The 15289-nt window shown below is 35.6% G+C and overlaps 1 protein-coding gene across 5 annotated transcripts in view; it reads left to right on the plus strand.

The window, feature by feature from the left end:
* ADK (adenosine kinase) overlaps positions 1-15289 on the plus strand; it is a 524109-nt gene that overhangs the window by 50775 nt on the left and 458045 nt on the right. For all 5 annotated transcript variants that reach the window (XM_025917987.2, XM_086680037.1, XM_086680040.1 and 2 more), the window contains one exon: positions 9412-9465. In XM_025917987.2, the coding sequence (XP_025773772.1) occupies positions 9412-9465 (54 nt within the window). The remainder of the gene's footprint in view (positions 1-9411; positions 9466-15289) is intronic.

Genomic DNA, 15289 nt, shown 5'->3' on the forward strand with positions numbered 1-15289 from the left:
TCAAATCGAAGAGTGTAAGAAAGAAATGACAGGTGTGATGTAAAGTGGCCCAATTTTGTTGATATGGCCCAGTGGCCAAGCAGTAACATCTTCCAAGTCAAATTTTAAATTTCCTTTAATGAAAATACGTGGCTAGTCATTTTGAATAATTATCAGTGATTTTTAAAAATAAAAACATAAGTGGGGTGCCCAGGTGGCTCAGTCAGTTAAGTGTCTGACTTTGGCTCAGGTTGTGATCTCATGGCTGGTGAGTTGAGTCCCGTGTTAGGCTCTGTGCTGGCAGCTGCTTTAGATTCTGTCTCCCTCTCTCTCTGCCCCTTGCTGCTGTACTCACTCTCTCTCTTTCTCTCTTTCAAAACTAAACAAACATTAAACAAAATTAAAAATAAATAAAAATAAAAACTTAAGCAAAGAAAATTTAATAATATAAAGAGTGTAGTTCTATTTAAGTGTAAATCTAGTTTCTTTTTCTTCAGCCTTCTGTAATTGAGTTTTAATCCTCATTTAGTTTACTAGTGAGAATTTAAAATGTTATTTTTATAAATCTTGTAACTTTTTGCTATTATTTTCGTTCTAATCCAGTGGTTTATTTTTAATCTTTCTTGGTAAGCCTCTTAAAACATTGCTGTGATGATTAACACTTTTGGCCTCCCTTTTTCCTTTCCAACATGTTTTGATATGTTTATTTTTTAATTGCTAGGGGTAATTAAACATGTTTAAAATCTTACCATACCCATACTATCTGATTGATTCTACCAATTCTATAAAATTTTGCATACTACTATTAGGATTCTTTGGACCATGTGGTAGTATTTATAGATTTCTTCAAATTTTACTTAATTCTTGGAAGGCAATCTTAGTTGCAGGCATTTATGGAATATTTTATTGTTATATTGCTGTGTAAGCAAGTCTTAGCTTGGTGTTACCTATTTGTGTGATACTGGGTTGGCCATTTCATTTATGACTGGACTGTCTCTGGACTTGACAGCATTTTTAAGGACCTTTGTAGGTCTGAAATTTTATGTTATGCTTATCTTCAGGGAAAGCACATTTGAATAAACAATGTTTGTTTCAATCTTAAGGCCCTACCTGTGTTTCATTACTGTTAGTTGCACACTGCTGCTGATCTAGCATATCTTAATAGTTATCTATCATGTATTAATACATTTTATTTATGTGTTCTGATATTTAATTATAAACCTAAATAACAGTGCCATTTTCCCATTGCCCATGATGGGAATGCCATGATGGGATTTTATTCTTGTGTGCTTCCTTTAATAGCTCGGATAGGGTTGAAGGAAAGTACTCCCCCTTGTCCTCTCCTACTTCTTGCCCTCCTCCCTTCTTTCTCTCTTTTCCCTCCTCCTCCTTTCCTTCCTTCTCTCTTTTTTCCTATCCACTTGTCACCTGTTGCTGTCAATATTTATACAATACAAATATTTTTTAAAAATTTATTTTAAAAATTTTACACAAAAAAAGTTTGAACTAATCTTCGGAGGCTTAAATGTTCATTGGTTGAAAAATTTAAGTGAAAACTACATCCAGAAGAATATTATAACCCCATTCTAAAGTATTATATCTATTTGTTTTTAATGTGATTTTTCTAGTTTCAAAAGTAAAACATGCTAATTATTTACATTTCGAAAAAGCACAAAGTAGAGAATAAAAATAATCTGTAATGCTATATAACATTTTGGTGTTATGTTTCCAATTCTTTTTGGGAGTATATTGCCATTTTTCCTTTTTTTTTTTTTTTTTAAACTTAATGCTGACCGGTTTCCCAGTGGTGTTATAACTTACTCATTATAAATCTACTACTTTCTGGATAATGTTTGCTTCCACTTTTCCTTAAATAATGCTCGCATTGACATCCTTGTACCCAACTGTCTGATGTCTTCTTAATGGAAATTTGTAGTTATGCAATTGTTTCAAAATGTGAACAGTTTCAATTGCTTTCCTTCTCTATTTAAGCTAGATGAATTAGTCATTTTATTGAGGTGCAAGCATTACAGGAAAGGGAAGAGAGGTGAGTATTGCATGTAAATGTGTCGGCACCTCTCATGTATTATCTTATTTGATCCACATAGCAACATGAGATAGGTAGTTTTATCCTTCTTAGAGAAATTAAATGGCTTGTCTACTTCCAAAAGCTAATTAATGGCTGAACCAGGACAGTAACACAGGTCTTAGACTTGCAATCTAATGTTCTTTCACTTAGAGGTTCTCTGCAGAGGCTAGAGGCAGGATAAAGTCTGTGCTTTCCTGTATTGTCTCCACCTTCCTTATCTTCTGATAGGAGTAGGCACTTGTCTTTATCCTCTGGCAACTTCAGACAGAAAAAAGGTTGAGAACTACCAGGATACCATTTTGCTGTCTCTGACTTTCTAGGGACCATGTTTATGTTTGAATTTAAGAAATGAATATAAAAACAGAACATCTATCTAATCATGTCTTTTGGAAACAAAATCCAACTAAAAAATAGGCTGTACTTAGTATCATTTTAGGAAAGACATGGTAGAAAGTAGAGGTATGTACATTTTAGCGAGAACTAGCTCCATTTCATTAGTAGGGGTTATGGTCCTGATGGTATATTTACCTTTATATTTATAATTTATACTTTGCCTACTTTCAAAATGAATGTGAGGCATTTGTTAGTTAACACATAATTTTTACAATTATAGGTTTGTACTATTTTTTTGTGTACATTTTAAAGGTGTTTTGGAAAGTTTTTGTTTCCTTAAAAATAACCATCTATATAGAGTTTGGTTGTAGTTTATGAGCTTTGGAAATATATTTAAATTGCGTGGAGGAACAAATAATCTTTCTCTATTAGTGCCTTTTTTTCTAATTTGCAAATTAAATCAGTGTTCCATTTTAAAAATTAGAATAATTTTCAACATAATTATATATGTATATATATATTTTTTAATGTTTATTTTTGAGAGAGAGAGAGAGAGACAGAGTGCAAGTGATGGAGGAGCAGAGAGAAAGAGAGACACAGAATCCGAAGCAGGCTCCAGGCTCTGAGCTGTCAGCACAGAGCCCGATGTGGGGCTCGAACTTAGGAACCATGAGATCATGACCTGAGTCGAAGTTGGTTGCTTAACCAACTGAGCCACCCAGGTGCCACATAAAATTAGAATAATTTTCTTTTGGGAGGTAGATAATTAATAACAATAGGTTATTCTAGTGACTTTTCATATAGTTTATTAACCTAACTAAAATTGGGTAAAGTGAGTATAAGAGAGAGTTCTATGAAAAATGCAGATCTAGATGGAAGTTTATGAATATACACATCAGTATATTTATGGACATATGTAAATAAATAAACACATACATAGGCATATGTGTAGTAAAGAATTTGGCCTTGTCCAAAGAGATGTCTGACCTTTGGCCCCAGCTTCTGAGAGGTAATCTACATCATACTTGATAGAAGTGTCATTTTGTTTAGGACAGGGCTGGCCACACCCCACAGAGTGACCAGTTACGTGATTTAGGGTTAAACTTTGGGTCATATGATATCAGTGGACCTGAAGACTGAGTTAACCATTGAGGCAGTCAGTTGATCAATCATGCCTATGTAGTGAAGCCCCAATAAAAAATATGGATATTGAAGCTTGGGTGAGCTTCCCTTGTTGGCAGTACTGCATACCTTATAGTCACATATCAACAATGGTCTATATGGTCAACATACTGATGTCAGGACAGACTTCCCATTTGGAACCCTCCCAGACACTGCTCTATATGTCTTTTCCCTTGGACTTTGACCTGTATCCTTTTCTTATAATCCATAACTGTGAGTGTAATAGTTTTCAGGGAGTACTGTGAATCCTTCTAGTGAATTATAGAGCCAGAGGGTGGTTTTGGGAACTTCTAGAACTTGCAGTTGGTGTCAGAAGTGATGATAGCCTTTTTTTTTTTTTTAATATTTAATTATTTTGTGAGAGTGAAAGCAGGGGAGGGACAGAGAAGATCACATGCAGGCTCCATGCTCAGTGTGGAGACCTCCACAGGGCTTGATCTCATGACTATGAGATCATGACCTGAGCCAAAATCAAGAGTTGATTGCTCAACTGACTGAACCACCTGGGAACCCCAGAAGTGAGGATAATCTTGGGTACTGTTTCCTCAAATCTCGCATTTTGGCTAACTCTAAAATGCAGTGTGTAAGAGTCAAGGAAGAGATAAGGAAGAGAATATTGAATTAAAAAAAACCTAGCCTGGGTGGCTCTCTTGTTTAAGCGTCTGACTTTTGATTTTGGCTTAGGTCATGATCTCACAGTCATGAGATCGAGCCCCATGCTGGGCTCCATGCTGAAGCTGAAAAATTAAGGCTTTTGAGATATGATAAAAGTTACCTGGTTTGGGGCAGAAGGAAATCAGATGAGAGAAAGAAATGATTCGGGAAGAGTAACTACTTTGAAGTTTGTTTGGAATTAGAGAACTAATTTGCTTGGAGAATAGTTCAAAATGAATCTTGTACATTTATTCTTGAGGATCTGGAGATGTACTCAGTCCATTGAGAGAGTAAAATTTCCTGTTTGCTGATATAATCAAAATCAGGTCTATCCTTCCTTGCCTGCTTCTTGCCTATTTGGACTCCATTTTTTTTTTTTTTTCTGGCCTCCACCATTTCCTTTAAATTCTTATCCTGAGACTTTAGAAGAGAAGGTTTTTTTGTTTTGTTTTGTTTTTTAATAGGAAAGGAACAGAGAAGAGAGATGAAATGGGGAAGGAAGAGAAAACAGATAGCTCTCCCTTTTTTTGACTCTTTTAGGAAGGAGACTTTCTACTGTTTTGTTTGAACACTGTACATAGCTTTATCATAACCTTATCACACCACATTTATTTTTATTCTTAACTCATTTACTGCATTGTGAAGTCCTTAAGTGCAAAAAATATTTGTTATTCTCTATCACTAGCCAGCTGGAGAAGGAAAATAACATTAATTGATTTGCTGTTATCTATGTACAAAACACTTTGTTGAGACATAGATATCATCAAATCCACTAGTTTCAAACTTTTTAACTTTCATAAAAATATTTTAATAAACATTAATAAGTTTCCTTACTCACTAAGATAATATTTATGATTTATAATGCTAAATAAAACTGATAAATCACTCTTAGTGGACTCTAAATACCATACGGCTTTGATACCTACCATAATCCATTTATTTAAAAAAATTTTTTTACCATCATTCATTTATAAAAGGACACAAACAAGCTCTTTTATTATTTTTTTTAAACATTTATTCAGCTTTTGAGAGACAGAAAGAGACAGAGAGTGAGTGGGAGAGGGGCAGAGGAAGAGGGAGACACAGAATCCAAAGCAGGCTCCTCTGAGCTGTCAGCACAGAGCCTGATGTGGGGCTCAAACTCACAAACTGTGACATCATGACCTGAGCTGTAGTTGGCCGCTTAACGGACAGAGCCACCCAGGTGGCCCCAAACTCTTTTCTTAACATTGAAAAATTTTATATTCCTTTCTCTATTTAAATTTATATTTGAATTATACTTTTTCCTGCCAGATTTTATCCTTATGTAATGTGTTTTTGTGCATGAATTATATTTTTATGTAATATGCATATATTAGGAAGGTAATATATTTTTATACATTAAAGTCTTTTGTGCATATTAATCACCCTATCAGGTCTCTGCCACAAATATATGCCTATAAATTGAATTTAAAGATATCTCCTAGGGGGCTCCTGAGTGATTGAATTGGTTAAGCGTCCTACTCTTGATTTCTGCTCAGGTTGTGATCTTGCCATTTATGAGATGGAGCCCTGTGTTGGTCCCCATGCTGACGTTGCGGAGCCTGCTTGGGAGTCCCTCTCTCCTTCTCTCTGTGCCCCTCTCCTGCTCACGTGCATGTGTACACTCCTTCTCAAAAAATAAATTAAAAAACTTAAAAAAAATCTATTCATTAAATTGTAATTAACATATAGTTAGTAAAATAACGTAAATGTATTAAAATGTTGAGTAATTATTAAACAAGAAAAAATCGTATTGGAAATGCATCTTTTAAAAATTTTTTCCTTCAACATTTATTTATTTTTGGGACAGAGAGAGACAGAGCATAAACGGGGGAGGGGCAGAGAGAGAGGGAGACACAGAATCGGAAACAGGCTCCAGGCTCTGAGCCATCAGCCCAGAGCCTGACGCGGGGCTCAAACTCACGGACCGTGAGATCGTGACCTGGCTGAAGTCGGACGCTTAACCGACTGCGCCACCCAGGCTCCCCGGAAATGCATCTTTTTTTTTTTTTTTTTTTTAATTTTTTTTTTTTTCAACGTTTATTTATTTTTGGGACAGAGAGAGACAGAGCATGAACGGGGGAGGGGCAGAGAGAGAGGGAGACACAGAATCGGAAACAAGCTCCAGGCTCTGAGCCATCAGCCCAGAGCCTGACGTGGGGCTCAAACTCACGGACCGTGAGATCGTGACCTGGCTAAAGTCGCACGCTTAACCGACTGCGCCACCCAGGCTCCCCGGAAATGCATCTTTTAATGAGGTGGATGAAGCTAATCTAATTTTTTTCTTTTAGTTAAGCCTTTCTTGGATAAATAATGCTCATTGCTGCAGTTAGACAATGTTCAGCATCAATTTTTTTTTCCTTTTTTCTTTTAGAGATGTGAAGAGGTTCAGGATAGGCCCCCCTCAGAATGTGCCACTTTGGCGTGTGGATTATTTTGAGCTGAAGACACTTAAGCCCCTGTGGGCTCAAGAGGAAGTAGTTTCCTTCCCTAACCACATGGAAGAATCTACACTGAGAGTCTTTCCAAGAATAAGGGTTATTAACAGAGATAAATTTTATCTAAGTGACCCATCTATATGGTAGGGCACACATCTAATTACCAAACATCTCTTATCACCCTTTGAAGTACATTCCTTTCCTTGAAATCCCAGACCCTTACTCCCTCTCCTTAGTTCAGAATGACAGGTATACCTCATTTTGTCTGACTGACTTTGGAATTTCCATGTCTGTGTGGATTCCCCGTACATATACCTATTAAAGTTGATTTTCTTCTGTTAATCTGTCAATTTGATTCTTAGTCTGGCTAGAAGGACCTTCAAGGGCACACAGGTTCTTGCCACCTGAGAAGGAAATGAGGAACTTTTGCTTCCTGACAGGTAGAAGTGCTGAGAAATGTGTTCACATAATTAATTGGATGGAAGTAGACAGAGCTTTGTTTCACCAGCATCACTTAATTGTGTGAGCATCTCTGTCATCAAATGGTCTGTCATCAAAAATTATTTTTATTTGTCTATCAGCTGATAATTTGATTAGGTCCTTCAGTTATTTTGAAAGCAAAGAATTAGAAACCACCTGACTTCCAGTTGTTAGAGTCACTAGAGACATGCAGTTCTGGGAAATGCACCAAAAAAGACTTTGGTACGTCTTCTTAAATAGCTAGTAATCATATCTATTAGTGTTTTACTTATAGGTGTATGTTTACCTAAACAGTTTAGGACATGCTGTGGAAAGTTAAATATTGTTAATTTCAATATACCTATGTCAAAAGGATTAAAAAAATTTTTTTTAATGTTTATTTTTGAAGGAGAGAGAGTGTGAGTGGGGGGGGGGGGGTGGCGGGCAGAGAGAGAGGGAGACACAGAATCTGAAGCAGGTTCCAGGCTCTGAGCTGTCAGCACAGAGCCTGACATGGGGCTTGAACCCACAAATCGCAAGGTCATGACCTGAGCCGAAGTTGGATACTCAACCGACTGAGACACCTAGGTGCCCCAAAAGGATTTTTTTTTTTAATAGAATGTTTTTATTGAGTGCTTTAAACATGTTTTAGTCAAAATCATTCATTCAGTTGAAGGCCACTGTCTGCCGTGGAACGATTGGTAAAACTGTTCTTCATTGTCAAACAAATCAGATTTGCTTTCATGATAGAAAAAGTCTGGCTTCAGTTTTCAGTTCAAATAAATGATTTGATTTTTGTTTCTGTGACAACCATGTTCTGATAGTTAATCCTCAGTAGATAAATGGAAGGCAAGGAACCTTGTTTAAAATTATTGCTTGGAAGAAGTAAGTTGACTCTTGTTTTTTTTTTTTTTAATTTATTTTAATGTTTATTTATTCTTGTGTGTGTGTGTGTGTGTATGTGAGAGAGAGAGAGAGAGAGAGAGAGAGAGAGCGAGCGCGCGCACGGGGGATGGGGGGAATGAGTGGGGGAGGGGCGGAGCGAAAGAAAGACACAGAATCCGAAGGAGGCTCCAGGCTCCAAGCTGTCAGCACAGAGCCCAGTGCGGGGCTCGAACCCACAAGTCGTGAGATCATGACCTGAGCCTAAGTTGGATGCTTAACTGACTGAGCCACCCAAGCGCCCAAAAAGATAAACTTTTTAAAGAAAACTGTAATCAACTTGTGCCCTATTCTATAATATACCTGAAAATAGAACATCCTACGACAGATAGTTCCCCATTGATAATTTGTGGCTTCATTCTTTACAGAAATAATGTATAAAACAGGAATTCCTGTGGGCAGTTTATGGTACTTTACTTACAGAGGCTTTGAAGATAAAAATATTATGAACCATTTCTTGTTTAGCACTTCAGAGGTTTTTATACCCCAGCCAATGTAGTACAGTTCTATTTAGGATGTGTGAGAGGTTTGCCATTCTTTTCATAAAGTGGGTAAAGGGACTTGTGAAAGGGGAGGCAAGAAAGGAGACTCTACATGCATGACCTTTCCACTTAAACCCCTGACCCATTGTCAGGCAGCTTAGTTTTAGGAAAGAATTGAACACAAGTGGGAATTGAAGACCTGGGAATTGCCATCCAATGTTTATTTTTTTCTGTATACTCCTCAGAAACAGTTACCTTTAGCAGTACAAATTATATGGTAATTTGAAAGATAAATGTTCTAATATTTATCTCAACTTCTGTTTTATAGACAGGGAAAGTGAGACTTAAAGAAATGATTGCCTATGGCCATTAAGCTAATAAATAACAACTTATTTTTCCTCCTGTGTCATGCCACCTAGGACATAGTCTGGTGCATAGATGTTTACTGTATATTTAATGAATGAATAACTGCTTATTGTTTTGTGAACTTCTAAATACTTATTGTAGTAATTTCTTGAATTTTGAACTACTAGAGGCATGTAACATTGCAGATTATTCACTACAGAAGAATATTGAAGATACCTTGTGTTGTCAAAGGTCAGGTTGATCCTACTTCAGTTCTTTGGATGGTGTCTGTGGCAGTGACTAATAGAACAACAAAGAATTTAGGTATTTTTCAATGTTTTATCAATGAAGACAGAGGACTGTAACAGTGTAGTAGTGCTTATTTGATAGGAGTTAACTCATTGTATGTTGATACCACAGTCAGATGTCCATGAGGCAAAGGTACTTATATGTTTATATGATGTATTTTTTTGTTTCTGTGTTACAGGTATTCTCTTAAACCAAATGACCAAATCTTGGCTGAAGACAAACACAAGGAATTGTAAGTACATTAAACCCTAGGTGGTACATGGTTTATTCCTCTATGGAGGTGTATGTAAACAATCTGAGTTTTCAAATGATATAAAATATAAAGATGTAATTAACACTATTACCTTAATACTAGTAAGATTAGGATAATTTACATTACATAAGATTAACATAGGAAATAATTGTTTCTGCATGCGTGTTAAAACATGTAGTATTGCATCATCTAGACTAAGGGCATATTGGGAAATATATAGTTTCATTTTCTTTCCCCAGGTAAAATATTAAAGTGTTGTTAATTTTACTCAATTGACTTCCCCAACCTCATTATTAAGATGACAAAATGTAATTTTGTTTCTTTTGTTTCTTTATGAAAAGGTAAATGCCTAGTATTGATTGGCATAAGGAAAAACACTTTAAAGTTTGGTATATGAACAAAATTTTGTTCCTTTTTAAAATTTTAATGTTCTTAGGGTTCTTTCAGGGAAAAATAACTTGAACATACGATTCTGGGATATCTCCATTGCTATTTTTCTGCTCTGTTATAGTATATTATTTCACAGGAATTTTGAGGTTTTTAGTTAAAAATGATAGGTTTGGGAATTTTAAAATTTCATCTTAATCTTTTTAGTGTCATTGTCCAAAGGAGACAGCTATGAAATAATTTATATGCTTCTATTTTCTACTTAGTCTACTTTATTTTTCCCATTGTACCATAAGAAAGTTCTGATAGCCTTAATTATTATGCAAACGCTTAATGTCAAATAATACTGTGGAATTAAAAATTCGAGGAATCTGTGGCTGGCTATACACCTTCAGGTCGGACTACACTTATTCTAGATATCCTTATTAAGGTTCTATCCTTTAATAAATATACTCATGAATTTTACAAACTTCCGTCAGGATTTTCCTGATGTTTGACACTCCCTAATGTTAAAGATATTTTAACTTCTAACTCAGGTCCCTTATGGTTTAATTTAATGCAATCTTCAATTTGTATATATCTGTATGAAGAATAATTTTTTGTAGATAGAGTCCTTCAAAACTATTATTTTTAGACTTAGCATCAGGAATATAGTCATTGATACTGTAATAGCATTATGTGGTGACAGATGGTAGTTACACTTGTGAGCATAGCATAGCATGTAGAGATACTATAGCTATACTATGTCATATAGCTGAAACTAATGTGAAGCTTTGTGTCACCTATATGCAGATAAAAAGTACACACACAAAATATTTTTTTCTCAAGGTTATATAGTGATTTTTCAAAACAATTTTCTTGTATTTTTTAATGTTTGTTTTTGAGAGACAGAGACACAGAGTATGAGTGGAGAAGGGGCAGAGAGAGAGAGAGGGAGACACAGAATCCAAAGCAGGCTCCAGGCTCTGAGTTGTCAGCGCAGAGGCTGACTTGGGCCTGACTCACCAGCTGACTGAGCCCCCCAACCACCCCAAGGTATAGCATTTTAAATATCATGAGTATTTTTATGGCCCCTTAATCAGGGGCCATTTTCTTTCATGTCTTTGAAATTACAGAACTTTGATTCTAGAAATGAGCCCTAGAACTAATATCCATTTTTTTTTTATAATGAATTAGGAGGGATTTATATGATAAATGACTTGCTGATAAATGACTTACACTGCTACTTACTGACAATACTGGACCAGAATCTGTTTCCTGATTCCCATTTAGGTGCTTTTTCTGTGCACCAAGCCATTCCCTAAGTATATAGTGATTTTTTTTTTTAAATTAAAAGGGTCGATATCCATTGCAATACTCAATAACTGTTTATAATGACTGTTTAATTTTATAGTATTATACTATGGTTTTAGAAACCGGCTCAGACCAATAGCCACTTATTGAGTGTGTTGAAGAAAACTTAGTCAAATATTATGTATGCCTGACTTCAAAATGCAAAGCTCTTCTCATTCTTCCAAGGAAAGGGTGTAATACAAAGCTTTTGATCAACTTGGTCCTAAAAGTTTTGAGAGATGTTTATGAAATAAGTCAATTTTATAGTTATATATAATTTAGTTTATTTACACCATACATTTACAACCATATACTATGTGAAGTAATTAAATGAATTTTTTTCTTTTTTACTTCTCAGTTCTTTGAACATTCACAATCTAACTACATTTTATGTGAAATAATTTTAAAGTACTTTTTTCTTTTTTTACTCTTTCTTTGAACATTCAGCATCTTTGTCATCGACGTCTTTGTCACCACTAGAACCTTTTTCTCTAGAACACATTAGTCTTCTTTGACCTAAATTGTTTGATTCCATGTATGATACTTTCATTGGGCATTTCATCCTAAGGTATAAATGCCTCTTACATGAGAAAAGTATTTTTTTAAATTGATTTTGATATGTGGTCATTATCTTTATAAGCTGTTTACTATATTGATTTTTAATTAATTAATTTTTAAAATTTAAATCCAAGTTAGTTACATATACTGTAATAATGATTTCAGTAATAGAATTTTGTGATTCATCACTTACATATAACACTCAGTGTTCCTCCCAACAAGTGCCCTCCTTAATGTCCATCGCCCATTTAGTTCATCCCTCCACCTGACACCCTGTCAGTAACCCCCAGTTTGTTCTCTGTATTTAAGAGTCTCTTATGGTTTGTCACCCTCCCTGTTTTTATATTATTTTTGTTTCCCTTCCCCTGTTCATCTGTTTTGTTTCTTAAATTCCACATATGAGTAAATCTTATGATATTTGTCTTTCTCTGACTGACTTATTTAGTATAATACACTTCAGTTCCATCCATATTGTAAATGGCAAGATTTCATTCTTTTTGATTGCCAAGTATTATTCCATCATATATATATATATATATATATGTTCCATCATGTATATATATACGCACATACACACACACACGCGCGCGCACACACACACACACACACATACACATACATATACAGACACACACCACATCTTTTTTATCCATTCATCAGTCGATGGACGTTTGGGCTCTTTCCATACTTTGGCTATTGTTGATAGTATTGCTATAAACATGGGGTTCATGTGCCACTTAGAATTAGCATTTTTGTATTCTTTGGATAAATACCTAGTAGTACAACTGCTGGGTCATAGGATAGTTCTATTTTTAATTTTTTGAGGAACCTCCATACTGTTTTCCAGAGGGGCTACACCAGTTTGCATTCCCAGCACCAGTGCAAAAGGGTTCCCCTCTGTCTGCATCCTTGCCAACATCTCTTGTCTGAGTTGTTAATTTTAGCCATTCATCATGATGGGTGTGAGTTGGTATCTCCTTGTGGTTTTGATTTGTATTTCCCAGATGATGAGTGATGTTGAGCATCTTTCCTTGTGTCTGTTAGCCATCTGGATGTCTTCTTTGGAAAAATGTCTATTCATGTCTTCTGCCCATTTCTTCACTAGATTATTTGTTTTTTGGCTGTTGAGTTTGATAAGTTCTTTATAGATTTTGGATACTAACCTTTTATCTGATATATCATTTGCAAACATCTTCTCCCATTCCATTGGTTGCCTTTTAGTTTTGCTGGTTATTTCCTTTGCTGTGCAGTAGCTTTTTATCTTGATGAGGTTCCAATAGTTCATTTTTGCTTTTGTTTCCCTTGGTTCTGGAAATATGTCAAATAAGAAGTTGTTGCAGCTGAGGTCAGAGAGATTGTGGCCTGTTTTCTTCTCCAGAATTTTGATGGCTTTCTGTCTTACGTTTAGGTCTTTGATCCATTTTGAGTTTATTTTTTATGTATGGTGTAAGAAAGTGGTCCAGGTTCATTCTTCTGCATGTTGCTGTCCAGTTTTCCCAGCACCACTTGCTGAAGAGACTGTCTTTATTCCATTGGATATTCTTTCCTGCTTTGTCAAAGATTAGTTGGCCATATGTTTGTGGGTCCATTTCTGGGTTCTCTATTCTGTTCCATTTTTCTGTGTACTTGTTTTTTTTTGCCAGTACCATATTGTCTTGATGATTACAGCTTTGTAATACATCTTGAAGGCCAGAAATGTGATGCCTCCAGCTTTGGATTTTCTTTCAACATTACTTTGACTATTCGGGGCCTTTTCTGATTCCATACAAATTTTGGAATTGTTTGTTCTAGCCTTCTGTGAAGAATGCTGTGTTATTTTGTTAGGATTGCATTGGATATGTAGATTTCTTTGGGTAGTATCGACATTTTAACAATATTTGTTTTTCCAATCCAAGAGCATGGAACGTTTTTCCATTTTTTTGTGTCATCTTCAAAAAGGTTTTTTTTTTCATAAGCCTTCTATAGTTTTCAGTGTATAGATTTTTCACTTCTTTGGTTAGGTTTATTATTAGGTATTTTATGGTTTGGTGCAATTGTAAATGAGATCAATTCCTTGATTTCTCTTTCTGCTGCTTCATTATTGGTGTATAGAAATGCGACCAATTTCTGTACATTGATTTTATATCCTGCGGCTTTGCTGAATTCATGTATCAGTTCTAGCAGTTTTTTGGTAGAGTCTTTTGGGTTTTCCACATAGGAGTATCATGTCGTCTACAAAGAGTGAAGGTTTGACTTCCTCCTTGCTGATTTGGATGCCTTTTATTTCTTTCTGTTGTCTGATTGCTGAGGCTAGGACTTTAAATCCTATGTTGAATAACAGTGGAGAGAGTGGACATCCCTGTCATGTTCCTGACCTTAGGGAGAAAGTTCTCAATTTTTCCCCATTGAGGAGGATATTAGCTGTGGGTCTTTTGCATATGGCCTTTATATGAGGTCTAAAATGAGTCTCTTGTAAGCAGCATGTAGATGGGTCTTATTTTCTTATACATGCTGATACACCCTGTGTCTTTTGATTGGAGCGTTTAGTCCATTGACATTTAGAGTGGGTACTGAAGGATATGAATTTAGCACCATGTTGCCTGTTGAATTGGTGTTTCTGGTGATGTTCTCTGGTCCTTTCTATTCTTTGTTGCTTTTGGTCTTTTTATTTTTGTTTTGTCTTTTCTCTGCTCAAAGAATTTAAGAATTTAAGTATCCTCCTTAAAATTTCTTGCAGAGCTGGTTTAGTTTTTGTTTGGGAAACTGTCTTTCCTTCTATTTTGAATGACAGCCTTGTTGGATAAAGAATTCTTGGCTATGTATTTTTCTGATTCAGCACATTGAATATATCCTGCCACTCCTTTCTGGCCTGCCAAGTTCTGTGGATAGGTCTACTGTGAACCTGATCTGTCTTCCATTATAGGTTAAGGACTTTTTTCCTTTGCTGCTTTCATAATTTTTTCCTTTTCTGTGTATTTTGTGAATTTTACTATGGTATGCCTTGGTGATGGTCAGTTTCTGTTGAATCTAATGGGGTTCTCTGTAATTCTTGGATTTTGATATCTGTGCCATTCCCCAGATTAGTAAAGTTTTCCACTAAAATTTGCTCACATAAACCTTCTGCGCCTTTTTCTCTCTCTTCATATTCTGGGACTTCTATGATTCAGATGTTATTCCTTTTTAATAAGACTCTGAGTTCTCTAAGTCTTGTATCATGATCTTTTGCCTTTATTTCCCTCTTTTTTTCTGCTTTGTTATTCTCCATAATTTTATCTTCTATATTGCTGACTCGCTGGTCTGCTTTGTCCATCCTTGCTGTCATGGCATGCGTTTGAGATTGCATCTTGGTTATAGCATTTTTAATTTCAGCCTAAATTTTATTTCTTTTATCTCTGCAAAAAGGGGTTCTCTGGTGTCTTCTATGCCTTTTTCAAGTCCACCTGGTATTCTTATTATCGTGTTTCTAAATTCTGGTTCAGACATCTTACTTATATCTGTGTTAAGTCCCTGGCTTTCATTTTTTCCTATTCTTCTTTTGGGGTGAATT

This window comes from Puma concolor, chromosome D2 (assembly GCF_028749965.1).
Source record: "Puma concolor isolate L17-30 chromosome D2, mPumCon1.1.hap2, whole genome shotgun sequence".
Classification (NCBI taxonomy): domain Eukaryota; kingdom Metazoa; phylum Chordata; class Mammalia; order Carnivora; family Felidae; genus Puma; species Puma concolor.